The 26687-nt window shown below is 51.6% G+C and overlaps 11 protein-coding genes across 11 annotated transcripts; 4 read left to right on the forward strand and 7 right to left on the reverse strand.

Annotated features, from left to right (window-relative positions):
- Positions 1-290: 290 nt before the first annotated feature.
- On the forward strand, positions 291-1167 carry ALT_4033 (uncharacterized protein; the record flags this gene model as incomplete). Its single annotated transcript, XM_033556709.2, has 2 exons — positions 291-540; positions 608-1167. 2 exons carry the CDS (start codon positions 291-293, stop codon positions 1165-1167), a joined length of 810 nt encoding a protein of 269 aa, XP_033412600.2.
- Positions 1168-1263: 96 nt separating this feature from the next.
- On the reverse strand, positions 1264-3074 carry ALT_4034 (acyl--CoA ligase; the record flags this gene model as incomplete). Its single annotated transcript, XM_033556708.2, has 3 exons — positions 1264-2234; positions 2284-2919; positions 2975-3074. The coding sequence occupies 3 exons, from the start codon at positions 3072-3074 to the stop codon at positions 1264-1266; spliced, it is 1707 nt and encodes a 568-aa protein (XP_033412599.2).
- A 1375-nt stretch (positions 3075-4449) lies between these two features.
- Positions 4450-8258, reverse strand: pex1 (AAA family ATPase peroxin 1; the record flags this gene model as incomplete). The annotated part of the gene is made up of 4 exons (XM_033556707.2): positions 4450-7655; positions 7718-7796; positions 7849-8085; positions 8148-8258. 4 exons carry the CDS (start codon positions 8256-8258, stop codon positions 4450-4452), a joined length of 3633 nt encoding a protein of 1210 aa, XP_033412598.2.
- A 466-nt stretch (positions 8259-8724) lies between these two features.
- ALT_4036 (DNA replication licensing factor MCM7) lies at positions 8725-11332 on the forward strand (the record flags this gene model as incomplete). The annotated part of the gene is made up of 4 exons (XM_033556706.2): positions 8725-9045; positions 9099-9229; positions 9279-11196; positions 11258-11332. 4 exons carry the CDS (start codon positions 8725-8727, stop codon positions 11330-11332), a joined length of 2445 nt encoding a protein of 814 aa, XP_033412597.1.
- A 435-nt stretch (positions 11333-11767) lies between these two features.
- On the reverse strand, positions 11768-12124 carry ALT_4037 (putative adhesin; the record flags this gene model as incomplete). Its single annotated transcript, XM_033556705.2, has 1 exon — positions 11768-12124. One exon carries the CDS (start codon positions 12122-12124, stop codon positions 11768-11770), a length of 357 nt encoding a protein of 118 aa, XP_033412596.2.
- Positions 12125-13301: 1177 nt separating this feature from the next.
- ALT_4038 (ATP-dependent (S)-NAD(P)H-hydrate dehydratase) lies at positions 13302-14703 on the reverse strand (the record flags this gene model as incomplete). Its single annotated transcript, XM_033556704.2, has 6 exons — positions 13302-14186; positions 14246-14278; positions 14331-14341; positions 14401-14447; positions 14505-14544; positions 14613-14703. 6 exons carry the CDS (start codon positions 14701-14703, stop codon positions 13302-13304), a joined length of 1107 nt encoding a protein of 368 aa, XP_033412595.1.
- Positions 14704-15327: 624 nt separating this feature from the next.
- ALT_4039 (uncharacterized protein) lies at positions 15328-16392 on the reverse strand (the record flags this gene model as incomplete). The annotated part of the gene is made up of 2 exons (XM_033556703.2): positions 15328-16335; positions 16387-16392. 2 exons carry the CDS (start codon positions 16390-16392, stop codon positions 15328-15330), a joined length of 1014 nt encoding a protein of 337 aa, XP_033412594.2.
- Positions 16393-17042: 650 nt separating this feature from the next.
- aspf8 (ribosomal protein P2) lies at positions 17043-17446 on the forward strand (the record flags this gene model as incomplete). Its single annotated transcript, XM_033556702.1, has 2 exons — positions 17043-17201; positions 17273-17446. 2 exons carry the CDS (start codon positions 17043-17045, stop codon positions 17444-17446), a joined length of 333 nt encoding a protein of 110 aa, XP_033412593.1.
- Positions 17447-18115: 669 nt separating this feature from the next.
- ALT_4041 (40S ribosomal protein uS19) lies at positions 18116-19105 on the forward strand (the record flags this gene model as incomplete). Its single annotated transcript, XM_033556701.1, has 5 exons — positions 18116-18133; positions 18210-18228; positions 18445-18502; positions 18686-18982; positions 19036-19105. 5 exons carry the CDS (start codon positions 18116-18118, stop codon positions 19103-19105), a joined length of 462 nt encoding a protein of 153 aa, XP_033412592.1.
- Positions 19106-19650: 545 nt separating this feature from the next.
- ALT_4042 (S-adenosylmethionine-dependent methyltransferase) lies at positions 19651-21420 on the reverse strand (the record flags this gene model as incomplete). Its single annotated transcript, XM_033556700.2, has 3 exons — positions 19651-20580; positions 20656-20955; positions 21016-21420. The coding sequence occupies 3 exons, from the start codon at positions 21418-21420 to the stop codon at positions 19651-19653; spliced, it is 1635 nt and encodes a 544-aa protein (XP_033412591.2).
- Positions 21421-22109: 689 nt separating this feature from the next.
- On the reverse strand, positions 22110-25910 carry ALT_4043 (carbamoyl-phosphate synthase (glutamine-hydrolyzing) CPA2; the record flags this gene model as incomplete). Its single annotated transcript, XM_033556699.2, has 3 exons — positions 22110-22217; positions 22282-25337; positions 25547-25910. The coding sequence occupies 3 exons, from the start codon at positions 25908-25910 to the stop codon at positions 22110-22112; spliced, it is 3528 nt and encodes a 1175-aa protein (XP_033412590.2).
- Positions 25911-26687: the final 777 nt, after the last annotated feature.

The following is a 26687-nucleotide window of genomic DNA, read 5'->3' on the forward strand; positions in this document are numbered from 1 at the left end:
ATCTGTACACCAACGAGCGGCGAAGTGTTGTTTCTTCGACAAGTTCTGATGCTAATTGAGCTATCCATCTTGATGCGATGAAGTCCAGGGGTATATCAACCTGCAAGCAATAAAGCCCCAGCTCATAACAATCGACCAGTGCCAAGTCCATGACGCAATGGAACAACCACCATATTCATCAACCCACATCGCACCGGCTTCTCTATACCATCAGCTCCAAATAATCATCCCCTAGTTTACAAACCCGTTCAGAAGTAAATATCAATAACCCCACCAATACCCCTTACACAATGCAAGTCCTTCTCCTCGGCGGCCACGGCAAGGTAGCCCAGAAACTAACCCCGCTCCTCCTCGCCCGCGCCTGGAACGTCACCAGCGTCATCCGCAACCCCGAGCACGAGAACGCAATCCTCGCCCTGGGCAAAGGCGCAAGAGGCAAACTCTCCGTTCTCCTATCCAGCCTGGAGGACGTAAAAAGCGACGCCGACGCGAAGAAGATCATCGACGCCGTGTCCCCGGATTATGTAGTTTGGTCGGCCGGTATCTTACCCATCCTATTGCCATGTCCATACCGCGGCAGTTGATTGACGGACCAAATAAATAACAGGAGCCGGAGGCAAAGGCGGGCCCGAGCGAACCTTTGCCATCGACGAACGAGCCGCAAAGCACTTCCTTGCTGCGTCGTTCGACTCGCCCCGCGTCACCAAGTTCCTGCTCGTCTCGTGGCTGGGTAGTCGACGGGTCCATCCCAGCTGGATGTCAGATGAGGAGTGGGCAAGTATTCAAAATGTGTTTAATAATGTTCTTCCAGTGTATGCAAAGGCCAAGCTCGAGGCGGACGAGTACATGACTGCGTTGGCGGCGCGGCGCAAGCAGTCCGGCGGGCCGAAGTTGCAGGCTATCTGTCTGCGGCCGGGGACGTTGACTGATGAGCCTGCGACGGGACGGGTGGCGCTGGGGAAGACGAGGAGCGTGGGAAATGTGACGAGGGAGGATGTCGCGAGGGTGGCGGATCAACTGCTGGCTAGGGCGGATACGGAGGGTTGGTACGATTTGTTGAATGGACAGGAGCCGATAGAGGAGGCTGTTGAACGAGTAGCGCGGGAGAAAGTGGACGCGGTTGATGGGGAGGATGTTGATGGCATGGTGAAGCGCTTCTTCCCGTGATTGCGCAGCTTACAGGGTTGCTGCTATAAAGCAGGAACTACGATTGACATGATAGGTGTTCCCATGTTTCTCAATGTTCGTTATATACAATATCTATTACAGCTTAGCCTTGGGAGCAGAGGCCCCTAGAGCCTTGCTGGCATCCTCCTTGGCCTGCTTCTTGAGTAGTCGTCGCAGAATCTTCCCACTTGGACTCTTGGGGATCTCGTCCACAAATCTCACACCTCCACGCAACCGCTTGTGGTATGCAACCTTGGCATCCAGCCACTGGACGATCCTCGTGGCCTCCTCTTCGGCAGTGATGTTCGAGTTCTTGCTCTTTGCGCTTCGCACAATGTAGGCAAGTGGCACCTCTGTTCCGTGTGCTTCGCTCTCCACACCAAGGACAGCGACATCATCGACCGCCTCGTTGTCCACCAGAATTCCTTCCAGCTCCGCCGGAGCGACCTGAAAGCCCTTGTACTTGATGAGTTCCTTGACGCGATCCGTGATATAGAAGTTGTTATCCTTGTCTTGGTAGCCCACGTCTCCCGTCTGGAACCATCCGTCCTTGGAAAGGCACTTTGCCGTCGCCTCCGGGTTGTTGTGGTAGCCCAGGAAAACGTTGGGTCCGCGCAAGTACAGCTCTCCCACCTCACCCACAGGCACCTCGCGAGGTTCAGACCCGTCTTCAGGCATGGTCATATACTTTGCTTCCATGTTGGGGAGCAACTTGCCCACGGAACCAATGCTTGTGCGCCACTCTCCCCACGGCTGTGTGTGGGTAGTTGGACTGGTCTCGCTGAGACCGTATCCCTGCTTGATACCAGTCTTGATACGTGCATAAACAGTCTCGACAAGTTCCTGCGTGAGTGGTGCGGCACCAGAGTTCATCATACGGAGACTGGACAGATCATACTTGTCGACAGTAGGATGCTTGCCGAGCAACAGTACGACCGGGGGAACCACGTAGCTGAACGTGATACGGTAATTCTGCACATGGGCGCACCACTTCTCGATGTCGAACTTTGGCATGACGTATAGCTCATAGCCTTGGTAGATGGTCTGGTGGACCAGGCATGTCAACCCTGTATTCTTTGTCAGTATGATAAGATGTCATGCAGCCGCAGGACTGACCGTAGATGTGATAAAATGGAAGGAAAGCCAAAATTCGATCTCCCTTTCCATCTGCGCCACCGTTCCAACTCAGTTGCTTATCCTCTCCTGCCGCAAGTTGAAGGGAATTGGCGACAATGTTTCGATGACTCAGCATGACTCCCTTAGGGACACCAGTAGTCCCCGACGAATAGACCAGGAATGCTAGATCCGTCGCAGGATTGATTTTGGTCTTGCGGTATCTGGTCGCCCCCGAAATGTTCCTGATCGAACTGAAATGCTTAAACCTGGCTTGTGGGTCGCGGTCATCGCCGATGAGGATGATTCGGTCTTCCGTGATCCCTGCCTGCTTTGCAGCTGCCGTGGCGACTGGTAGCAACGTTATCTGAGTGATGAGAGCCTTCGCGCCAGAGTTCTTCAACTGAAAGGCCAGCTCCTCCACGGTGTATGCAGGGTTTGCTGGAGATACCACACCCCCGGCCCAATGAGTTCCCCACATCACAGCCGGTGTATCAATGCAGTTGGGTGTGAAGAGGGCAAGCACATCCCCCTTCTTCCAGTCCAGGACGGCCTTCAGGCCTTTGCCGAATGCGAGCGCCGTCTCTCTTACATCTTTAAAGGTATATTGTCGCTTTGTGTCGGCGTCTATGTAGATAACTGTTTACAGTTAGTTTTCAGGTGCGGGCATGGAAAGAACAAGGGATACACGAACCCTTGTCATCCGGAAAAGGCCTGTCCTTCCTCTCAAAGAGAAAAGTCCAAAGGTCGATATTGGGGATTTCTATCGAAGGATACGGTGAGGAGACGGCCATTATGACTAGAAGATGCGGGGTAGTGCAGACAGAGATGAGGAGAACCGGATGACTCGAAATGTCAAAAGGACGAGTGTGAGTGTAATCGTGGAGTCCAACTGGAAGAGTCGCAGTCTTTAACGGGAGATACAGAAAAGACAAGGTACACCAGACGACTGTCTCTGTGAATAGCGAGGGACAAATAACCTTGGAACTACTAATCAACATCCGGACACTGCCTCGGTATCCTCGCCGTTGAGACGCCAATACCCGAGATGCGGACACTCCACTTCGGCCATCAGCGGCGATCAATACCAGTTACTGATAGACCTGAGTAAACCCGCGATATACTGTGTTTGAGTCTTCCAAAAGAGCTTTAGATAAGATTGATCGTCTTAATGCTGGATTCTATAATACATCAAATTAATAGTAGATAGAACATCAATTCTACCGGGTCTCTCGGTATCTGCATCGGTACATAGGCTTTTTGGCTTTTGCGGCTTTACCGCATTGGGATCCTGGGGGATTCTGTTGCGTTTTGTGGGGAACTTGGGATGACTAAGGAAGCAACAATCATTGGACTGGAATTATGACCTGTCGGGTGCCAACTGTCAATCCTCTGACTTCCTGAATCCTGGCTATCCATCACTATCAAGATTCCTCACAAAAAAGGAGTATCTACATGCTCAGCAACTGACAGAACAAGACTGTACTGTTTGAAATACCCATAGACCTCTGCATCTAGTCCGACCTTTTACCAAACAGAGAATCTCAAGTCTCTCTTTCCTGAAATGGACAGTGCAGTCGATCGTCATACTTCTCCTTGAATCCTACTATCGCTGTCTCGTCCTGCTTGAAAACCGTGAAGCATTCCCAACTGACAGTGTGTGACAGGGCATTTTGATGTTCTCCGCCATCGCTTGGCGGGCCAATCGCAGCCCTCAGATTCCCCTCCAAGGAGGCATATAAACCACTTTATTCTCTTCTCAAGTGCCTTCGGGCATTTGGTCAATTTGAAACGATACAGAGAAGATTAGCATGGCCCCTGCACTAAGGATGACACGCTCAATCAAAGAGAAGCTACCAGTTTTTTTCGTAATTCTTACAGACCTCATTTGGAGGTGTTGAGTTTCTGTACCTTCTACGTGTGTGGGAAAGGTCCTGGGTTCGAGATGGGGCTGAGTGCTTCTTTTTCCCTTTCGCCTTGTTTTTTCCTCATGTCTTTAAGCTTGACCTTCGTTCTCTGGGAAACTTTACGGAGTATGTCAAAGAATTCCATGTCTCATCGTAACACATCGCTTTCTAGCTATGCATGTATACTGCTGAAACATAGCAATGTAGTTCTAATACATGGTCTTGAAATTGTAAAAAAGAAAAAGAAAAGATATGCACCCATCTACATCAGGCTCGTCCGCCCACCGATCTCCCGACCTGCTTCACCATTCGGCATTTCGCCATTACGTCCCTCCACGAACTCACGATATATTGCTTGCAATCGCCTGCGTTCATTCTCGCTGAGTGAGCAGCGTGTGGTGGAAAGGGATCGTTCCATGTGTTCCCATCGGACCACGATCTCTTCACGCGGCGCTTCTTCAGAAGTAGCCCCATTTGCAGTCGGTGCAGCACTAGCTGTCCCCTGCTCGATCTGTCGTTGGCGACGTCGAGCGTTCTTGATGGCTTCGATTTTGGCAGCGACGACGGCTGGTGGCGGTAGAGAGACCCCGCCAGCTCTTTGCTCCGACGTCGAGTACAGGAACTGGATGAATGACTTGCTGCTTGTGCTCGATGTAGGCTTGGAACTGCTCTTTGTTGTTGATTTGTCGGTTGTTCCTGAATGGTCGCCAAGTGCATCGTGGACAGCTTCTAGGTGGGCATTATACACGACAGCTTGTAGATCAGCTCCGGAGAAGCCCTCGGTTCTTGCAGCTATTTCGTCCATACGAGCAACAACCTCGGCGTCCATCACAAGCTTTGTACTTACAGCTCGAATGATATCGACCCGATCCGAATGACTTGGCATGTCGCAGAGCAGAGACTTGTCTAATCGTCCGGGCCGGAGCAACGCAGGGTCAATCAGGTCAGGCCGAGAGGTGGCAGCGAGAACATACACGCCTGAAAGACCTTCCGCACCGTCCATCTGTGTGAGAAGCTGGTTGACAACACGATCCGTAACGCCGGTGGAGTCGTGGCCACGCTTGGGAGCAATGCTGTCGAATTCATCAAAGAAGAGAATGCACGGTCGGGCGGCCTGGGCTCGTTCAAACAGGTCACGCACACTCTTCTCACTCGCACCGATATACTTGTTCAGGATTTCGGGACCCTTGACGCTAATGAAGTTCAGGCCACATTCGCCTGCTATCGCACTAGCCAGAAGCGTCTTCCCGCATCCCGGAAAGCCGTACAGGAGCAAGCCAGAACGCAAACGCAGAGGACATTGCGCGAAGATAGGCGCATACTTGGTCGGGTACTGCAAGGTCTCCAGCAGCATCTTCCGGGTCTCGTGCAGACCACCAATAGCTGAGAATGTTGTGGTAGAGGATGTGAGCGTGACATTGCGCAGAGACGCCGGCGTGAACCCTTTAATGGCGTTCTCAAAGTCCTCAGCACCGAGAGTGACTGCTTTGGAAGCGGCCTGAGGATCTTGCACGGACCGTATCAGAGCCTCATTCCGCGCCCGAGCGACAAGCAAGACCAGATCGCCGGGCATGTATCCATCTGTTTTCCCAGCCAGATCGAGAAAATCGATGTCTCGTGCGAGAACAAAGCCATCTGCTCCAGCGGAGCTCGGACGGCTGCCAGGATTCGAAGGATCTAACCAGGAGTCTTGAGTGGACGCGCTCGCCGTTCGCGCATGTCCATTGGTGAGGCTGCTGGAGGCTCGATCATGGCTCGTCAGCTTCTCAAGCACTTTGCGCCGTCCTTCCTTGTCAGGTGCTCTCAGGTGGATGATCTCTCGGACTACATGGCCCCCGATGATGACGTTGTTCAACGACTCTTTCGATTGAGCGGTCGCTAACAGCACCACGGAAGAGTTCATTGAGCAGTGTTCTCGCACCATCGAACAGATGACTTCGCTGTTTTGACGGCTGCGGCCATTGTCTCCTCCTACCTGCAGCTCAGTTTCCACAGGGCATAGCTTGTCGAGATCGTCCAGAATCACAACGGACTGCCCGCCAAGACGAGCGCACCAAGAAGCAGACATGAACAAGCGATTGAGGGTCTCCTTGATATTCGAGATTCGAGTTTCATCAGTGACAAGTTTACGGCAAGAAAAATATTTCACGTTGAACAAGTGGTCTTTTCGCAGACGATGTGCCAGCAAATGCGTTAATGCTGTCTTTCCTGACCCGAGACCGCCCGTCACCAAGACAGAAGATGATTTAGTCAAGTTCTCAAGGGACTGAGAAATAACCTGGTCGATACCAACCATCTCGGGAATACTGCTGGGAAGCGGCTCCTCGGTGGGTAAGGACAATTGGCCTTGCTCAGGCCTGGGAATCTCAGCTTGCACCTCTAGCGGTAACTTCGCTTCGGACCCCAAAACCCATCCAAGCATCTGTTTGGGGCCATCAGGACTGTTCTTCAAGGGAGGATCAAATCGGACAATAGCGCCATCAAACGCGGACACCGCTGGATTTTCGAGTTTTGGTAGAATCATCCCGTCGGTTAAAGGGCCAGACAACAGCCCTTTATCCGTCCCCGTGCTACCATATATCACTTTGATACGCTCAAGCAGCGCATCTTTTGCGGCTGCAGTGTCTGCGCCAAATTTGAGCCCGTCCTTTTTCTTAGTAGAATCAGACATGAAAGGGTATATCTTAAGAGTTCTGACAATAGACCGTTGCAACTGCGGAGGAGCTGCTTCAACACGAATGATGCCCCCAACCATACCCTCAGCGCCCAGCGCGGAGCATAGCATAGTAGACATGGCGATATGCTGACTGTCTGGCGAGTCTACCCAGGGCGCTAACCTCACCACCAGTTTTGTCGCCGGCGCCCCTGCTTCGCTTGCCTTCTGCTCTGCTTGGTTCATTTGTTGTTGGGGATCCGGTGGCGCCTTCAATCCAGCAGGTTGGACAACAGTAATGCAGACCCAGCTGGCCCCACGAAGCTCACTTGTTGCAAGCATGTCGGGGTCGACCCACACGCGGAAGCCCTCGTTGGCATCATCCTCGAATTCTCCATCGAAGTACGGCTCAACCAAGCGGCGATCCACCCCTCGAAAAAAGAGAGCGCCTCTACTTGTCGAGTCACGGCCGCTCTTGGGTCGCACCGTGCTTCCACTGCTTCTCCCACCGACACTTTTCCTGCTGCTGCCGTTCACGCTTCGGCTATCGCCCCTTGGACCTCTGGAGGCAGATTTAGGGCGTACCTTTGGCGCAACAATAACTTCTGCGTCAGGTGCTATTTTCGCAAATGGTGATGTATTCGATGGTGCGGGAGTAAGCGAGGTAATGACGATGTTAGCTGTGGATGTCGGGGAAAGGTGCAGCGCAAGGGGATGCATGTGCTCTGACTGTGCCGAGCTGAACGTAGGATTGGGGAGAGCGCGGATTTGCGACAGGAGATTGAGCTCCAGGAAATTCGCATGAAGCTCAATAACTAAAGGCAATGTGTTGTCAGCGGACGCGATCATTTAGTCTCACATGGTGGATAGCGCATACTCTCCCAATCTTCCGGAGTTAATGGCTCGATATTAATGGTGTGGGCAACTGGCGGATCAAGGTGAATATATATCCCAACCTGGACGCGCGTGAGAAACCCGTGGTAGCCAGAATCTCCAAGATGGGCTTACCTTCTGCCCTTCTGAGAGGCCCACCACTCTTCCGAACGTGGTATCTACCTCAACAGTAGATACGTCCAGCTCCCTCGTAGGTCCACTACTAATTCCTTCTCGACCAACGACGGGTGCAAGCTTTCGCTTGCTCGGCATTCCCGTCCATCCCAGGTAACATGATCGCTGCGCCTGGTTGCTGTTTGCCCTCCCCGAAGCGGGACGATATTGTAGCTCAACTATGACATTTTGTGCAGCCTAGCAACAATATTAGATACTTGTAAAGTCAAAATCAAGGATTTCACGTGAAGGCGCCGCACCGTGTTGGCATTGACCAGCAGTGAGACAAGTGACGGAGGCAAGTTCACTAGACAGTTCTTCAAAGGCACGAGTGTGACCTCCGCTGTGCTCGAGGGTTTTCTGGGCGCCATCTTCCAGCGCTGATACTCAGAGCCCCGCTGTTAAATAAGATCAGGAGAGATGTTTCGCGATGTCTGGAGGAAGAGAAACATCGACAACCGACAGATAGCATCTCCCCGGACTTCGTTGACTCCGCAAATCAAATGCCCGCCAGCGCCGTTCGCCGAGTCGGCCCGCCTGATGTATTTCGGACCGAGACATTTTCCGCTCCGCCCCATGTGCTGTTTACGCTAGTACAATATAAGCCTAGCTCAGTATGAGAAATGGAAACGCGTCTCTTTCGCGTCGCGACGTGTTTTGCGCCAAAAAGCTGCGGGCGCCAAAGATCCACTAATGAAGTACACTAAGGTACCAGCCAACCCTCACTTGAGTCCTTGATTTCTTCTTGCTCTGATCGGTGGAAATCTGTTGCTGTCGCCAACTGCACTACTTTGCCAGGTCAAGCTCAATTGAATTGGCTTGCTCCATTGCCTCACGATGGCTCTCGTTCAGTACCCACCGCCAGTTGACTATGCAGCGCAATTGAACGCCTTCAAAGACTTTTTACAGCATTTCAAAACATTCGAATCGGCTTCCGAAGCTGCTGCAACCGAGGCGATTGAAGATCTTCACATCGACGGAGATGCTACCAGCGATGAATATGACTTCATGGACGATGTGGAAAATGAGAACGGGCAACAAGGGACCAGAGCACGCCGCGGGCGTCGAGAACCGAAGCTCAAGTACATGCAAATCCTGCAGGACATAGCAGATCGGGAACGGTCAAACGTTCTGATTGAATTGGATGACTTGGCTACAGTAAGACTCCAGGACGTCGAGATTGTGAGGCAGTACCTAATCCTGTGTACTAGTTCGAGAAATCCCTGCCGGAGGACACAGATTTGAAGCTCGTCGAGTCCATACAACGGAATACTAAGCGTTACGTCGATGTTTTCTCCGATGCGGTCGATGCTGTTATGCCGAAAGAGACGAAGGAAATCACGTATGTTGACCGGTCTATTCGTTGAAAGCTTCCATCTAACAGCCTATAGCTTCAAGGACGATGTTCTCGATGTCATTATGTCGCAACGTGAAAAGCGAAACGAGGCCATGGCGATGGCTGCGGAGGCCGATATGGATGCGGCTGCGGCTCCCTCGATGTTTCCTCCTGAGTTGACTCGCCGATACACCCTCAATTTCAAGCCTCTTACTCCATCTGGGTCGAGCAGCGACCGGGACTCGAAGGCCCTCGCAGTCCGTAATGTGCGAGCAGAACACCTGGGTAGTCTGATCACGGTTCGCGGTATCACAACTCGTGTCTCGGACGTCAAACCATCAGTCCAGATCAACGCCTATACTTGTGATCGGTGTGGATGCGAAGTGTTTCAGCCGGTTACCACAAAACAATTCCTTCCTATGACTGAGTGTTTGTCTGAAGAGTGCAAGCAGAACAACTCAAAGGGACAATTGTTTCTTTCCACTCGTGCTTCGAAATTTGTTCCCTTCCAGGAGGTCAAGATCCAAGAAATGGCAGATCAGGTTCCTGTTGGTCACATTCCACGAACATTAACCATTCACTGCCACGGAAGTCTGACACGACAGCTCAACCCTGGAGATGTTGTTGACGTTGCCGGCATCTTCCTTCCCACACCTTACACAGGGTTCAGGGCCATCCGTGCCGGTCTGTTAACCGACACATACTTGGAAGCTCAGCACATCACACATCACAAGAAGTCTTACAATGATCTGACGATGGACAGTCGAACGCTCCGGAAGATTGAACAGTATCAAAAGACTGGAAATATGTACGAGTACCTGTCTCGTTCCATTGCTCCCGAGATATACGGCCATCTTGATGTGAAGAAAGCCTTGCTTCTTCTGCTTATTGGAGGTGTGACAAAGGAAATGGGCGACGGCATGCACATCCGTGGTGACATCAATATCTGCCTGATGGGTGATCCTGGTGTTGCCAAATCGCAGTTGCTGAAATATATCACCAAGGTTGCTCCACGAGGCGTGTACACTACTGGACGAGGTAGCAGTGGTGTCGGTCTTACGGCTGCTGTTATGAGAGATCCTGTAACGGATGAAATGGTGCTGGAGGGAGGAGCTCTGGTTTTGGCGGACAATGGCATCTGCTGTATCGATGAATTCGACAAGATGGACGATGCTGATCGAACTGCCATCCACGAAGTGATGGAACAGCAGACCATTTCCATTTCCAAGGCGGGTATCACAACAACCTTGAACGCTCGTACTTCCATCCTGGCTGCAGCCAACCCTCTCTATGGACGCTACAACCCGCGGATCTCTCCAGTAGAGAACATCAACCTTCCCGCCGCATTGCTCTCGCGTTTCGACGTCATGTTCCTCATCCTAGACACTCCACAGCGGGAAGCCGATGAGGAATTGGCCAACCACGTTGCGTACGTCCACATGCACAACAAACACCCCGAGATCGACGATGCTGGAGTTTTGTTCACGCCAAATGAAGTCCGTCAGTACATCGCTAAGGCGCGCACATATCGGCCTGTCGTGCCCTCGTCAGTTTCCGATTACATGGTCGGAGCTTACGTGAGAATGAGGAAACAGCAGAAGAGCGACGAAGCTAGCAAGAAGCAATTCTCTCATGTGACTCCCCGTACTTTGCTTGGTGTCGTTCGTCTCTCGCAAGCCCTTGCCCGCCTTCGGTTCAGCGAAGAGGTCATAAGGGAGGACGTCGATGAGGCTTTGCGCCTTATCGAGGTCAGCAAAGCATCACTGGCCAATGACGGTCAGTCCGGCGTGGACCAGAGCCCCAGCAGCAAGATCTACAACCTCATCCGCGGTATGCGGGAGAGCGGTGCTGCCGCTGTTGGGGACGGTGAAGAGGGTGAACTTAGCATGAGAAGGATCAGAGAACGCGTTCTTGCCAAGGGCTTCACGGAAGATCAGCTCACAATGGCAATTGATGAATACGAAGAGCTTAATGTACGTGTTGTCAGCTTGAATACTCCCCGAAGGCTCTTACTAATATCTTTGTTCTTTGCAGGTTTGGCAAGTCGTTAACAACGGAACTCGCCTCATTTTCTTGGATCTCGGCGGTGATGAGGCAATGGACATCTAATAGGCTAGCGAACGATTGCAGTTTAGACTGGCAAAAATAATCACTGAAGTCTGCTTCAACTCCTTGGTTTTAATCGATCACTGTTCGGTCGTTTTGGTAGGGGTTGGTTATTGTTCCTCATATGAGCAAGAGCATGGGATTACGCAGTTCGAAGGTAGATTTCGGAGACTGGTGTTATGGCGTATGCTACATTATTTTAGGCTCCCGGGATAAGAACAATGCATAACTACTTCTGATTTACTAGTGTAAGCCATATGACAAGGATTATAGGCCAAGGATTAGACTAGCAGTATTCACATTAGTAAGGGAGTGATGTATACGAGTCTTGTATGACATTAGGTACCCAACAAGCAAATCTCATGAAAGTCGCAGAACACTCATCCCCAGCAAATAATCCAGTCTCAGCACAATGAGTTCGCCTCACGACAGTCTCCATCAGATAGCACACTTGTCTTGGATAGGAACCTCAGCGCACAGGTCCGGGCTTGCACCGTAGGGGTTGTCACAGAGGGTGTTGCACTCGGTGCTCTCGGGGGTGAAGACCAAAAACTGGTAGTTGGGGACATTCAGACGGAACTGCTTGCTGATGTCATGGTTGTCCTTCGAGGCCTTGTAGCCGGCGCGGCAGGCGCAATGGAAGCGAGTGCCTGTGTTGATGCAGGAGGTGGTAATGTCGCAGTTGTTCTGGCCGGAGAGCGGGTTGCAAGTTCCGCACTTTGGGGGGATGCTGGACGAGAAGACGAGGGAGGCGGAGGCGAGGAGGAGGGAGGTGAGGATGGAGAGGTTTTTCATGTTGGTGGTTGTGGTTGTGGATTGGTTGAAAGGTAGCTCAGAAGAAGTTGAGGGAAGTTTGGTAGGGCTGGAAGTGTGCTTTGATGCTTGCTTCGTGGGAAAGATGCCTTGATGCTTGAGAAGAGATGGGGTTGATCGAGTATCTTAACCCTCTTTATATACCTTTGCATCGTTCGGTAGGAGATTGAGTCTCCCATACATGGACACATACATGGACACAAACATGCAACTGCAAGTACAGCCGTCGATGGCCGTGAGACCCTGCGCAAGTCATCCAGACGGCATTTTCTCTCCGACATCCACGTCATAAGATGGTGAAGGCGCAAAAGGTAACAAAGAGAGGCCTCTGAGACATGTCTCTCAATGGCACAGCGGACAGGTTTAGGTGACAGCTGTCGTAGCTTGGATGTCCTCCCGGCTGAAGCTGACTGGGCGTGTGTCAAGTCATGGCTTCTTCGGATTGGTAGTAGCAATACGAGATCTGGAACATGGAGGTGAGTGGCCGATATTCCCCCGCAAATGCATCTGACGTACCGAGTCCAGCCCGGCAAATGAGACGCAGGGATACCCGTCAGAAACAGTCATCGAGTCCAAGGGAGCCTCATCCAAGATGGCTTGGTTAGAGTGTGTTGTCATCTGTGATTGGAAGTGTTCAGGCCATATTTAGCAGCAGAACCGTCTTGTAGTCAGTGTAAAATTGGATAGGACACATGAGCAATTGAATAGACGAAATCTCCTGTTAGACTTCGAGCGGCACTTGGTGAGATGCGGTGGAAGGTACCTTAGAATAGCAGAGAAAGATGTGTAGGCTTTTCAGGCCGTCAATGATACTGGAACTTGGCGAATGGAAACCAACTATAGGCGAGGTCAAGAGAAGAAACTCAAGACACCTCATATGTCAGATCTAAGAGATGCATCGAATAAGCGCATGAAGTAGAACTCTTCAATTGAAATCTACAGCGTTGGCTATTCTTAGGAAGTAGAGTAGATCTATGTATCGCGCTCAGTTCATTCGAGGTTCAACCACTGAAATACGCCTTCCTTCGTGGCAAAAGCTCGGTCATTTGATCCCCCAAAGGATCTTACCATCGCGAAGAAGAAAACTCGGGTCAGTTATCGGTTCCATGACTGTCAGACTCGCAGGCTGGATATGCGCAAGCCCCAGACGGCGAACAGCCTACAGATGGGTCCTGGAAGCCTCCGGTTCCCCAATCAACTCCAAGAAGCTTTCATAAACTTCGTCGGTAAGATCGCTAGCCTGCAGGCTCCTACCTTTGGCGTTGAATGCCCGTCGAGAACATTCCCGAGTAATGCCACTGCCTGCCCATGCAACCAGTAGTAGGGTTGTCGCCGGGGACATTCTCTTGTTCTCTGACTCAAGCTCAGCCAACACATCCTGTTTAGACTGCGCTTCTTTCGGGTTCTCCTGCTCGCCCGAGTCCCATAATTTGTTATGGTAAGCAGCCCTCCAAGCCAGCAGTGTACCAAGAGATCCTGTGAGTGTATCTCCTTGTCCTCCACTGCGCTTCAAGCCTCCTTTCAGGTCCGAGATCAGGGTCGTCACACCGTTTGAAATCACATCGTGTGGCCCTTTTTGGATAATTGTCACACCGCCTAAGGCCTGTGAAAGTTGCTCGCAAGCCTGCGATTCTTTGTTGGTCTTGTCGCCTTCATCAGTCTGAGCTGCAATCTGCGCCTGACTGGGAACTTCAATGCCCAACGCCTTAGCCAATCGACCGAATTCGTTGACATTGGGTGTCAAGATACACTCCTTGTAGCCTTTGACCAGGTCGGGATCCTCCGTCACAAGAAGCAGACCGTCAGCGTCTAGAACAAAGGGTATCGAGCGGGACCGCGCCTCTCTCATAACTTCGGTGACCACTTTGAGAGTCACTCCATCACGACCTAGGCCCGGACCAATCACTAACGCATGCAGCCGAGATAGCATGGAAACAATAGGGCTGGCAAGTGCGGGAGCATCAATGCTACCGGGATTGCTAACCGAGTCGGTGCTCGGAAGCAATGGATGGACCATCAGATTCGGGGAGTAGGACTTGATAACCTGGCAAGCTACGTCAGTCCGGACATTTAAGACTCATTAGGACTTGGGTGGTTACAAACCGTAGCTGCAGATTTCTCACAGATGACATGGCTCTATACTGAGTTAGAAATCATCATATTGGAGCCGCAGCATCGTTCAACTAACCATGTCACATCCTGCATCATAGTCAGTCAACGGATACCAAGTGGTCGGCTATACTACTTTGAGGACATACCTAATCGAGCTGATGCCATTGACGAGAAGTATGGAGCTCCTGTGTAGCTGTATGATTATGAATATTTGCACTCAAACAGTAGTATAGGGAGCCATTCGACGTACTCTAGAGAGCCTCCAATGACAGCCACGCGTCCATGTTGACCTTTTCTCGTCAGTCATTGTTCTTCTAAGAGAAAGGATTCTGTGAGTTCTTAACCCAATTGAGCATACCTTTGTGGAACTTCTCTAGCAGAGGAGGCACAATCTTGCGCACTTTTTTGAACAGGACCTTCGAGGAGGTCGATACATGTACCGGTTCCATCTTTGAGTCTGTTGCGAAAACCCAAGGAATGTCCTACAGATGAATCCAAGGACGATGAACTCCTCTTTCGGATGAGAAGGAGCTCTATCTAAGTGATACTTTAATATGGAGGCAAGCCGGAATGGGGCCAGTGATGTCACCGCCTATCAAGTGGGGCAACCAATAGCTCCAAACACCCAGTACAAACGGTTAATGAATCGGTTTCATTTGGCCATGGACCACAGTAAATGTCATGTCTTATCTATCTAGCAGGGAACAGAAAAAGGCAGGATAAAATATGTAAGAATGACGCCCGCTCTCTGCAAGTAAACCGCATAAACCAGGTAAAATCGAACCAGCCAGTAAGAAAAAGACGAGTGACCCACCCTCTATCGACACCCTGACGCTCGCTCGCTGATGCCAAGTAGAAACACAAATATAGTGAACGCCATGAAGAAATCGAATATGACAAAAGAAGAGACTAGGCCAGGAGTGAGGGACTAGCGAATATGCACAAAGGAAACAAATATGGTCCGTATGTATAATGTAGCCACGGGGTATTCCTCGCTGATGCTCCGTATGCATATGATTAGGACATTTGCTTTTCAAAAATAATGGATCGCCGACTGAAGGCAACGGCTGAGCTCAAGATCGACTCTTAGCAGCCAATGCTGCGAGTTTCTTCCGTCGTTCAAGCTTTTCCTGCTTGGCTGCAAGCTCAGCGCGCAATTCCTCCTCGTCCTCTTTCCTTGCAGCTGCTAATGCAGCAGCTTCTTCCTCCTCTACATCATCGTAGCCAGCTTCCATGTCGGATGATGCGGAGTAGTAGTCATCGTAATCGTCTCCTTCGTCTTCTTCATCTGTTGCCAGATACTCATTCATTCTAGCGCGCTTACTAGCCCGAGACTGTGCTTTCGGTTCTTGTGAGCTGCGTCGACTTGGCAAGCCGGCTGTTCCCCGGTACTCCAGCTGCGTTGGGGTCTGCGACGGTCTTGCTGTGCCCTTGTAGGTCAATTCCTCGTGTTCCCGTTTCCTGGCAAGCTTCCCATCCCCAGACTTGATTCCAATTGCTCCGCCAGAGAGAGTGCCGGGCTTCTTGGCCAGCCGTGAATCTTTCTCTTTTGTCTGTGCCTCCATTGCTCGTCTTTTGCGTTCCGCTTTGCTGAGCTTCTCCTTGGTTACCGGTTGATGTTTGAACATGCCCACTTGAGTTGGAGCTTTCGTCTGTAGTTCCTTCGCTTTCATCATGAGATCAGCATACGATCCTTTAGGAGGGGGCTTCGAGGAGATCTGAGGCGGTTTCTGAGTAGCGGTTGCAGTATTTCCGTTCGTAGCCTTGACGGAAGACGAAGTGGCGACGGGGCGAGACTTTGAAGCAATAGAAGCATTAACAGGTTTGTTTGCCGTTGGCTTGGTCGATGCTTCAGAGCCAGGCTTCTGGGGTCGACGCAACTGATCCTCTGCTTTCCTTTTCACCCCCGCAGCAACGTTCCCCTGCCCTGTACCATTGCTACCATGTCCATTGTAAGGCTTGTATGCTTGAGATCTAACATTTGAGGACGACACGGGTGGCGCGGGCGTCCGAACGGGAGGGGGAGGAGCGATGGGAGCTGGTCTACCCGTCTCAATAGACGAGAGAACGGAGTCAAGAAACTGTCAAAATTGTTAGACATGTCAGATACTACAACGTGGAAGAAGACTGACACTCATAGTGACCGCTGAGGTACACGAACGAGCTTCAGCAGCTGAGTCACTGGATAACGAGATAGGAGCACTGATAAGGGTAGGTTCACCGTCGGTGGTTAGTTTGACGGGTTAACCTCATGACTTCATGAGCTGCGAGATTGAGAGAAAGGAGAGAGTTCAGGATTGAATGTGCGTTGTTACCCCTCTGTTGCCGATGCAAGACCTAGCACATAGTGATGGCGTCTGAACGAGACAGCAAAGGAAGAGCCGTAACGTTGCTGCCAGACGCCATCCTGTTCTTCTAGAAGCAGCTAGTCACGTGGACGACTCAGTCAAACTTGGAAGTTTAATTGGAGACATATGCGCCACAGGCCCTCGCTTAGCTTAGATGGTTCTGATTGCACTAGCCACACCCACCAGCCGCACCGCACTTTTCTCGATATTTTGATGGTTCAATTCTCTAATTCTTACTTTCTCTAACCACTTCGCTAAACCTCCCAGCGAACTCGACGTCTCAGTCTCCGCCCAACTTGCGGTTAAATCGATTGATTCTCGTGTTCGATATATCTCAATAATATCAGTACGTGCTCTCGGCCTGGTAGATATTCTATCGGCGTTAACATTGTCCCATATCAAGCTGTGCACTAACAGGGGATTTCCGTCGCAGATTCAAAATGAAGCACCTCGCCGCTTACCTCCTCCTCGCCCTTGCTGGCAACACCTCCCCCTCCGCTGAGGATATCAAGAGCGTCCTCTCTTCCGTTGGCATTGACGCCGATGAGGAGCGCCTGAACAAGCTCATTGCTGAGCTCGAGGGCAAGGACCTCCAGGAGGTTAGTACACACAGCTTGAAGATTACAGACTGAGAATTTTGGACTGGCGCTGACATCGCACACTACAACAGCTCATTGCTGAGGGTTCCGCCAAGCTCGCTTCCGTTCCCTCCGGTGGTGCTGCCGCCGCTGCTCCTGCCGCTGGCGGTGCCGCTGCCGGTGGTGCTGCCGCTCCTGCCGCTGAGGAGAAGGAGGAGGAGAAGGAGGAGTCCGACGAGGACATGGGCTTCGGTCTCTTCGACTAAGCGCGTTCATATATACAAGCGCAGCAAAAATCGTGAGATTTGGTGGGGGAGCAGAAATCTGGCAGTTATTTTCAGTATGGGGAGTAAACTCGCCCATTGGTGCCGATCAGTTTGTGTGCCTTCAGGCTTTTCGGATGCAGTTACGAGCATGCATATAAGAGCTGGAAAGAGCTTTTAGGCCAATACAGATTATGTGACCCTCCACTAATTCACGTTCATGTTAGACGTAGACTTGTGCATGTAAGCTCAAGATATCGAAGCGTATAAGTACCAAGTGAGTGTTTGCGGGAGAAAATTGTTGAACGCGAGTTACAATATCCTATCGTCAAAAAGCTCCGCCTCGCAACAAAATTCTCCAATATCAACGTCTTAATCATACATCTCAATTCAATAAGCAAGTTTTGAACGTTATCATGTAGTGATCTGGATGCCTGAAAAATCAGGACAAAAGCGGAGACTGGCTGGGATCCCAATCAGTACTAGTGGCTTAGGGTTTGACCTAGTGCGGTCGCTTAGACGAGCCCTCCAGCCCACCTCGCAACCTGAAGCGTAGGCACAAGACTAGCCCCGACGAAGGTCCTTCAGCGACAAGACACGACACGACAACCATATTCCCTTCGCTTTTCGAGTAACGTTCGGAAAGCGACCTTGAGAGGAACATTCGCAAAGATGGCTGACACCGAATACGTGAGTGATATTCCAGGATACAAATCGTCTTCAATACTTGGTTCGAGGGAAGCTAATGTGAAATCTTTGCTTGCAGAACGCCGAGGAGGCTGCCGGTACGTTGTCGCAGGACACCCTTTCTTCCAATCCTATCACACTACAGAAGAGCGCGAGGAGTTGTGAGGTTTTTCGTGATGGAATACTGTAAAGAATTGATGAATCGAGATGGACTTCTGCATAAGAGCGACCGGATGGATACGGCTACGGACAACACGGACAACCACACACCAGGATTAGGATAGAAACGCTGACAGACGCTTTTCGCCGAACAGAGATCAAGAAGAGAAGACAATTCCGCAAGTTCACCTACCGCGGAATTGACCTCGACCAGTATGTTCAGCAATCTTCCATCCATCCAACCTTGTCACCGGCCAACCACCCGACTCCGAACGAGCGAGGTCATCAACTGTACCATCTTTGCATGGGTCGTCCTTGTCGGAGTCTGGAGTTGAGATACAGGGACAGATTGGAGAAACATGAAGGAACCGTTGTCTGACATGGAATGTACTACAGGCTCCTCGACCTCTCCTCCGAACAGCTCCGCGATGTCGTGCACGCCCGCGCCCGCCGCAGGTTCAACCGTGGTCTTAAGCGCAAGCCCATGGGCCTGATCAAGAAGCTCCGCAAGGCCAAGCAGGAGGCCAAGCCCAACGAGAAGCCCGACCTCGTCAAGACCCACCTGCGTGACATGATCATTGTCCCCGAGATGATCGGCAGCGTCGTCGGTATTTACTCCGGAAAGGAGTTCAACCAGATTGAGGTCAAGCCCGAGATGGTTGGCCACTACCTTGGTGAATTCTCCATCACATAGTATGTTCACCTTGCGTCCCCCTTGTTTTGTATCAGTTCTAACAACCATACAGCAAGCCCGTCAAGCACGGTCGTCCCGGTATCGGTGCCACCCACTCTTCTCGTTTCATTCCCCTCAAGTAAAGAAGAAATGCTTTCTGGAGTGTTGCGTGGAGGATCGGGCGTACGGATGTGCTGGGAGAACAAAAAAGGGATGGATACCATTTGCGTCCATTGGGATTCATCAAACTTGTATGTCAAGTGCGGGTCAGCTGTTTGCATCTCAATATAAAGATCTTGTCGCCATGAAACACGAACGAACCAAAGACCAAGTGGGATCGTCAATCTTATGATGATGAAGTTCTGCCCCTCCGTTCTGCTTCGGCGGAGGCGGAAGACTTTCACCTGTTCCTTTCACTGAGGATAGTTAGGAATGGAAGTCTAATTTACGAAGTCGAATTCATTCGTCTATATCTGTAGGCACGCCGTTACCAGTTTCGTAGACATTCGCATAGCTGCTCTTGTACTTTTCTGCAGTACCTGGTAATTGTTATCGATCCGTCCAGTTGGCTACATTCCTTTTGCTATCTTAACAAAGTTGATGGAATATCAGTGATACTCAACCATTCATCCATTTAGCTTCACAAATGTAAAGACTGGGACGAATTCTGACCTCTCAGTCTCTTGAATCAAGCCCTCTCCTTCTCCAATGCCTCATTAATAATTCCATCAAGCTCACTCCACGCTCCCCGCGTGGAATGGATCAACTCGCCAGGACTCCGTCTCAAGCCGTGGTTGTACATCTGCAGCGGCCCTTCCGCAAACGCCCTCCTGATTATTTTCTTCAGCGTCGGCACAGCAGAACTCGCATCGAGTTCATTCATAAGATAAAAGAGAACAGACTGCCAGATGGCCGCGCATACCGCAGATGAATCCTTCTTGCCGCCCAACGACGGCAGCCCCTGCATCATAAGCTCGTTGGCGAGCATCGCAAACACCCACGCGTGCATCTGTCGAGTCGGATGCCCCGATTCAGGATACACAACAGGATCAACAAGCCGGAAGCGGATCGCGGCGTGCACAAGTGCCTCGTAGGGTTCGTCCTCTGAGAGAAGACATGTGATCAGCTCGTCTCGCAGCGCGACCATCGGCTGGCGGGTAATCGGCCACGCAGAGGTTCTGTGTAGGTCCTTCATGGCTCGTTTGATCTCACCGGCGGCCTCTGATGGGCTTAGCCGCGAACTACCGACCCGTCGTAGCACACTCATAGCGGCGCTCTCGGCGTCTTCCAGGACAGAGAGGTCGTGCGGTTCGCCGAGGAAGCGATCTTCGCGTGTGCTTGTACCTTTTGCGCACTTGGGACATCGGCATTTGAAGTAGTATCGCTCTGAGAGCTCTTTCTGGCGGGTTTTATACGGGTTCGTGGCGTCGATGTATGATACGAGTATCTCTTCGCCTTTTTGGATAGGGCGAAGGGCTTTGACGTAGAGGGCGTCGCCATCCGAGCCAACGACGGAATTGTAGTCGCAGCTGTGGTTGATCAGAGCCGCGTAGGGGTGCAGGTAGAACCCCAGACGGTCAGCCAAGGGACTGTGGAAGTTGTACGAGTTTAATTCCAGCTTTGGAAGATAATCAAGTCAGCTTTCGTCGGAACACTGACACAGAAAAAGAAAGCAAGGTGCAGCCAAACTCACCTTGGCACCATAGTGACTTATCATTTCTTCATCCATAGCGCATTCAGAGTATTTCTTGACGGCCTTCGCCGTCAGGGATATCCGCTGCCACTGTTCCCAGTTCTGCGCTTGGATCTCTGCCATATGACTCTCCAGTTTGCGGAAGAGCTCCAGCTCCTCCTTTGGATACTTGCCGCGTTCACTACGCAGGACCATCCGAAGAATAGCCCTGGCATTGCTGGGAAGTACTCGGGGCATCAACTCCTTGTAAATCCGGCATTCGAACGAGTGAGCGAACTTCCAGTCTTTCGCTTGGCAGGTCTATTCCAGTTAGTGGTGACGCGAGCTCAGCATAAAGGTAGGTGGTGGGTTTCAACTAACCTTATTACAATACTTCACAACCCTGCACCCCGTGCAAGCTTTCAACTCGACGTTGACATCTCTGTTGCAATGATGCTGCCCAAGGCATCCAGAGCAGGTGTCTTGCAACCGCTCAGTATCCAAGACTGCCACGAACGGCCTCCGGATGAGCATGATGGTCCCTCCGACCGGGATGTCCGTCGCAGCAAAAATCCCCGTTCCGGCACCCGGCGACGGGGCAGGATAGCCTCTGGTGTAGACTGAAGGAATAGGGTTCTCAAAACCCCCTTCTGTGATGTTCTCATTGTCCTGGTGGGGATCCGCGTTGGTGATGGTCTGGTCGAGTAGACGCGTGAGAATATCCTCGTTTAGCATGTCTTCGGGGTCTTTGCGGCTGCCCCGCTGTAAGTCCGTTATAGATGCCATTTCTAGGTCGTCTGATGTTCGTCACAAGTTGTGGATTGTTCCAGTTACTCAGACTTCACTCCGTAGATTTGAGATCCAATGGCCATTATGATGGTATGTCATATCATTTGGCGAGACTTCTAGTTTTGGTAACCTAAAGCATCTCAATCGATGATTCTTTTTCAGGATCTAATTCTTGTGGTTTCTATTCTGTGGTGCTCTAATGATATGTGCCCACTTATGGTCAAATATCAGCAAAACAGAATCAACCGGAACCGATATCACGTGTTCTCATTGGGGTACATTGATGAAAGTCATTGAAGTGTTGGAACTGAGATAGCCGAAATACTTAAGAATACATACATCTTGAATCATCACATACAGGCTGATCAAGCTAGGTAATGAATGAAAGTAAAATACAAATCAGATTCTTTTCGCTCAGCACATAGCCTGCCTACTCAAAAACCATGTAGATATAACAAAGCCGCAAGAAAGAGAATATGGAACACCGCAGCATGGCCATGATCCTCATACCAGGTCCAGACCAAGACCACAAATTCTATCAACACGAAGCCGGATCCTCTACGCCAAACAGGACGGGCTTTTTGTTTGCCTGAAAAGAGAACATAAGCCAAACCGATTAGATCTATGAATAGAACATGACTTTTTCCCCTTTTTCATAGTTTTGATGAGATCGTCGATATTCGGATTTACATCAGCTTGTGGCCAGTGAACTCTGACCAGCTGCGGACCTCAGGGGGAATGCCGTCGGCACGGGGCAGCTTAGCGTTCATGGCCTGAGCGAAGAGCAGAGCGGTCTGGTATAGATGATTAGTAAACGTGACCCGCGTACATGGTTAAAGGAAATGGACTGCTACATACCTTGGTCTCCATGAAGAGAGGAACACCGAAGTCGACCGCGTTACGTCTCATGACATAGTCTTCGTCCAGGAGGGTCTTGCCACGGGTCTTGGCAAGGTTGAAGCAACCGCGAATGTCGTACTTCTGGAACACCTCACGGAGGGCTCTCTTGTCCTCCTTGGGGAACTCGATCACCTGCACGGAAACCTTGTCCTTGGTAGCGGACTGGAGGTGAGCCTGGACCTCAGAGCTAGCAGCGAAGAACTTGTAGCCGAGAGGGTTGAGGTAGTCAACAATCTGAGCCAAAGCAGGGTTGTTGATGTCACCGCCGAGTAGGATACCCTCGCCGGGCTCGGGCACGCGGAAGTTCATGGTGGACTGGAGAGAAGCCCAGTAGGCCTCAACCAGATCCTTGCCGAAGCAAGCAATCTCACCGGTACTGGCCATCTCGACACCGAGGAAAGGATCGGCACCGGCAAGACGAGTCCAGCTGAACTGGGGCACCTTGGTAGCGAGGTAGTCACGCTTCTCAGTCATGAGATCGACGGGCTCAGGGACATCGCGGCCAACAAGAGCCTTGGTAGCAACGTCGATGAAGTTGGTTCCTAGGACCTTGCTGACGAAGGGGAAGGAACGAGAGGCACGAAGGTTGCACTCAATGACCTTCAGCTGGGGCTCAGCACCTTCCTGATCGGCCTTGATGATCTGCATGTTGAAGGGACCGGTGATGTTCCAGGCCTTGGCGACCTTCTCGGCGATCTCCTTGACACGGCCCATGACCTTCTCGTCCAGAGAAGCAGGAGGAAGGACCAGAGTAGCATCACCAGAGTGCACACCAGCGGGCTCAACATGCTCACTGACGGCGTGCAGGAGGAGCTTGCCGTTGGAGGCAACAGCATCGATATCAATCTCCTGGGCACCCTCAATGAACTTGGTGATGACGACGGGGTGGTCGGGAGAGACAGCACTGGCGTTGAGGAGCTTCTCCTTGAGCTCGTCACCACTATAGATGACACTCATGGCAGCACCAGACAAGACGTAACTAGGGCGGACCAGGACGGGGTAACCGACAGCCTCAGCGAAGCGCTCAGCCTCGGCAACTGACGTGAGCTCCTTCCAAGCAGGCTGATCAACACCGATGCTGTCCAGGATCTGAGAGAACTTGTGTCTGTCCTCAGCCTTGTCAATGTCCTGAGGATCAGTACCAAGAACGTGGGCACCACCAGTCTCCTGCAAGCGGAGGGCGATGTTCTGGGGCAGCTGACCACCGACGGACACGACAACACCGCTGGCACTCTCGAGCTCGTAGATATCCATGACACGCTCGTAGCTGAGTTCCTCAAAGTAGAGTTTGTCAGCAGTGTCGAAGTCAGTGGAGTAGGTCTCGGGGTTGTAGTTGATCATAACAGTCTTCTTGCCCATGTCCCTCAGAGACAGGGTGGCGTTGACCGCACACCAATCGAACTCGACAGAGCTTCCAATACGGTAGACACCGCTTCCGAGGATGATGATACCGTGGTCATCGAAGGTGACATCGTGGGAGGTAGCGTTGTAGGTGGTGTAGAGGTAGTTGGTATCAGCAGGGAACTCAGCGGCCAGAGTATCGATCTTCTTGACCCAGGGTCTGATGCCGAAGCTCTTTCGGCGAGCGCGGACATCGTCCTCGGTGGAACCAACGAGAAGAGCGATCTGCTTGTCAGAGAAACCAAGCTTCTTAGCCTTCAGCATCATCTCCTTCTGGATACCGAACAGGCTGCCGATCTCCTTGAGCTCATTGTTGCAGTCGACAATGTTCTGGAGCTTGTAGAGGAACCACTTGTCGATCTTGGTCAGCTCGTGAACCTTGTCAACGGAATAGTTCTCGTGAAGCATAGCCTGACCAACGGCCAACCAGCGGCGGTCAGTGGGGTTCTTCAGAACCTCATCCAGGTTCTCAAACTTGTCACCCTGGAAACCGATGAAGCGAGGATCAACCTGGCGGATGGCCTTCTGGAATGACTCCTCAAAGGTACGACCGATGGCCATGACCTCACCGACAGACTTCATGGCACTGCCAATGTCGCGCTTGACGTGCTGGAACTTGCTCAGATCCCACCGGGGGATCTTGGTGACGATGTAATCCAGACTAGGCTCGAAGTTGGCGGTAGTTGTCTTGGTGACCGCGTTGGGAAGCTCAGGAAGAGTGTGGCCCAGACCGATCTTCGCAGCAGTGTAGGCGAGAGGGTAACCAGTAGCCTTGGAGGCCAGGGCAGACGAACGAGAGAGACGCGCATTGACTTCAATGACGCGGTAGTCAAGACCATCAGGCTGCAGAGCATACTGCACGTTACATTCACCAACGACACCCAGGTGACGGACGATCTTGATGGCAGCGGTACGGAGCATGTGGTACTCTTCATCAGAAAGGGTCTGACTGGGAGCAACGACAATACTGTCACCGGTATGGATACCCAGAGGGTCAAAGTTCTCCATGTTGCAGACAGTGATACAGTTGTTCGCGGCGTCACGGACGACTTCATACTCGACCTCCTTCCAGCCCTTGAGGGACTTCTCGACCAGGATCTGGGGAGCAAGAGTCAGGGAACGGGAAGCCAAATTCTTCAGCTCCTCAGGGTTCTCAGCGAAACCGGAACCCAGACCTCCGAGAGCGTAAGCCGAACGGACAATGATAGGGTAGCCAACTGTTTCAGCGGCCTTCAGAGCCTCGTCAACAGTGTTGACGGCGATGGACTCGGCAATGGGAATGTTGATCTCCTTCAGGGCCTGGGCGAACAGGTCACGGTCCTCACTGGTCTCGAGGGTCCGGACGCTTGTTCCCAGAACTCTGACACCGTAGCGCTCAAAGATGCCCATGCGGTTCATCTGCACACCAAGGTTCAGGGCGGTCTGACCACCGAACGACAGAAAGATGCCGTCGGGGCGTTCTCGCTCAATGACATGAGTCACATATTCGGGGGTAACGGGAAGATAGTACACTTCATCGGCGAGCTTGTGATCGGTTTGGATAGTCGCGATGTTGGGGTTGATCAAGACCGACGTGACACCGGCCTCCTTGAGAGCCTTGAGGGCCTGAGAGCCTGTAATGGTTGAGGAATGAAATGTTAGTCACTTGAATCCTCATTGCTAAACAGCTTTGCAGGCTCTTTTTGTTCCTTTCTCTTTCGTTCCCGTCCAGATGGCATTTCCCTTGCAGCGATCCACGTCGACGCTGCTTCTGAATGCCACAAGCAGAAATACGAGCCAAATTGCAATGCGAGCTAAGTGAAATGCGAGTCGCGTGACTTACCGGAATAGTCAAACTCTCCAGCCTGTCCAATACTCAAACCACCACTACCGATGACAAGGACCTTCTTGACATCAACCAGATTGCTACCGGGCTTGACAACTCCGCTGGCGAGGTAGCTGTCGGCAGAGGGGGGGTTGTTTGCCTGCGAGGCCAAGCGACGAAGGGCACTGGAGAAGGAACGGAGCTGCTGGGATCGCAATGGCGAGGCAACCTTCTGCTGCAATCGCAGACTCGAAGCCGTTGACCTGGCCGTAGTCTGAGCGGAGAAGGGGCGCAAAGCGAAAGCGGAACGACGGGTTTCAGTCAGGCATCGCTGACGCAGTAGGGAGGACGTAGCCTGCCCGCAACGAGCGGCGAGGACCATTGCGCACTGCGCTTAGGGAAAGATAATGGATATAGAAGACTATAGAGTGCAATAAGCGAGTCAATTGACCACCAAGGCGACGGCTCGTATTCTGTAATCCCTACTCTCCCGCTTTGTGTCACACACCCAATAGACAGGGGAGGACTAAAGAGGAATAGGAAGAACTGATGGCCTTGGGCCTGACGTACAGGAAGCAATCTAGGAGGAATTGGAGAATAAGAAGGAGAAGAGAGGAGGAACAGAATACGGAGGGAGATAAATGGATGACTCTTACAGGAATAGGGTAGGTATGAGTCAATGCGGTTTTCTGGAGACGGACAGAGAATCGGAATCGGTCCCAGAGGATTGACCAGAATCTCCCGCCCAAAAAGGTACAAATACCAGAGGTAATTCCCTGGGACTAGTGATAAGAGCTCCGGTGTACGGAGGCCTTTTTTTTGCTTTTTCCCTTTTTTCTACCATTTTCCTCTGCGACTTTCCTCCCGTTGGCTGTTGCCCTGCCAATTTTGCCGATTCGGTGCTCACCGCCTACAATCACCACCAATCAAACTATGGCTCAGTGGATGCGGTGGGACTGGGTTGTGCGTAGAGACCATCACCGCAGTTCCCACCCTAGGCCTTTACCGCGTTCCTCAGTGGTGGTACGTAGATAGTATTATTATTGAGCCCTCAAGGAATTGCTAAACCACTATGGATTTATCACAGACGCCACTAATGACAGTGGGTTGTTTCTGACCATTCAGTAAATCTCTTTTTGGAATAGTACCGTTCCCACCG

This window comes from Aspergillus lentulus (assembly GCF_001445615.1).
Source record: "Aspergillus lentulus DNA, contig: Alt08, strain: IFM 54703, whole genome shotgun sequence".
Lineage (NCBI taxonomy): Eukaryota > Fungi > Ascomycota > Eurotiomycetes > Eurotiales > Aspergillaceae > Aspergillus > Aspergillus lentulus.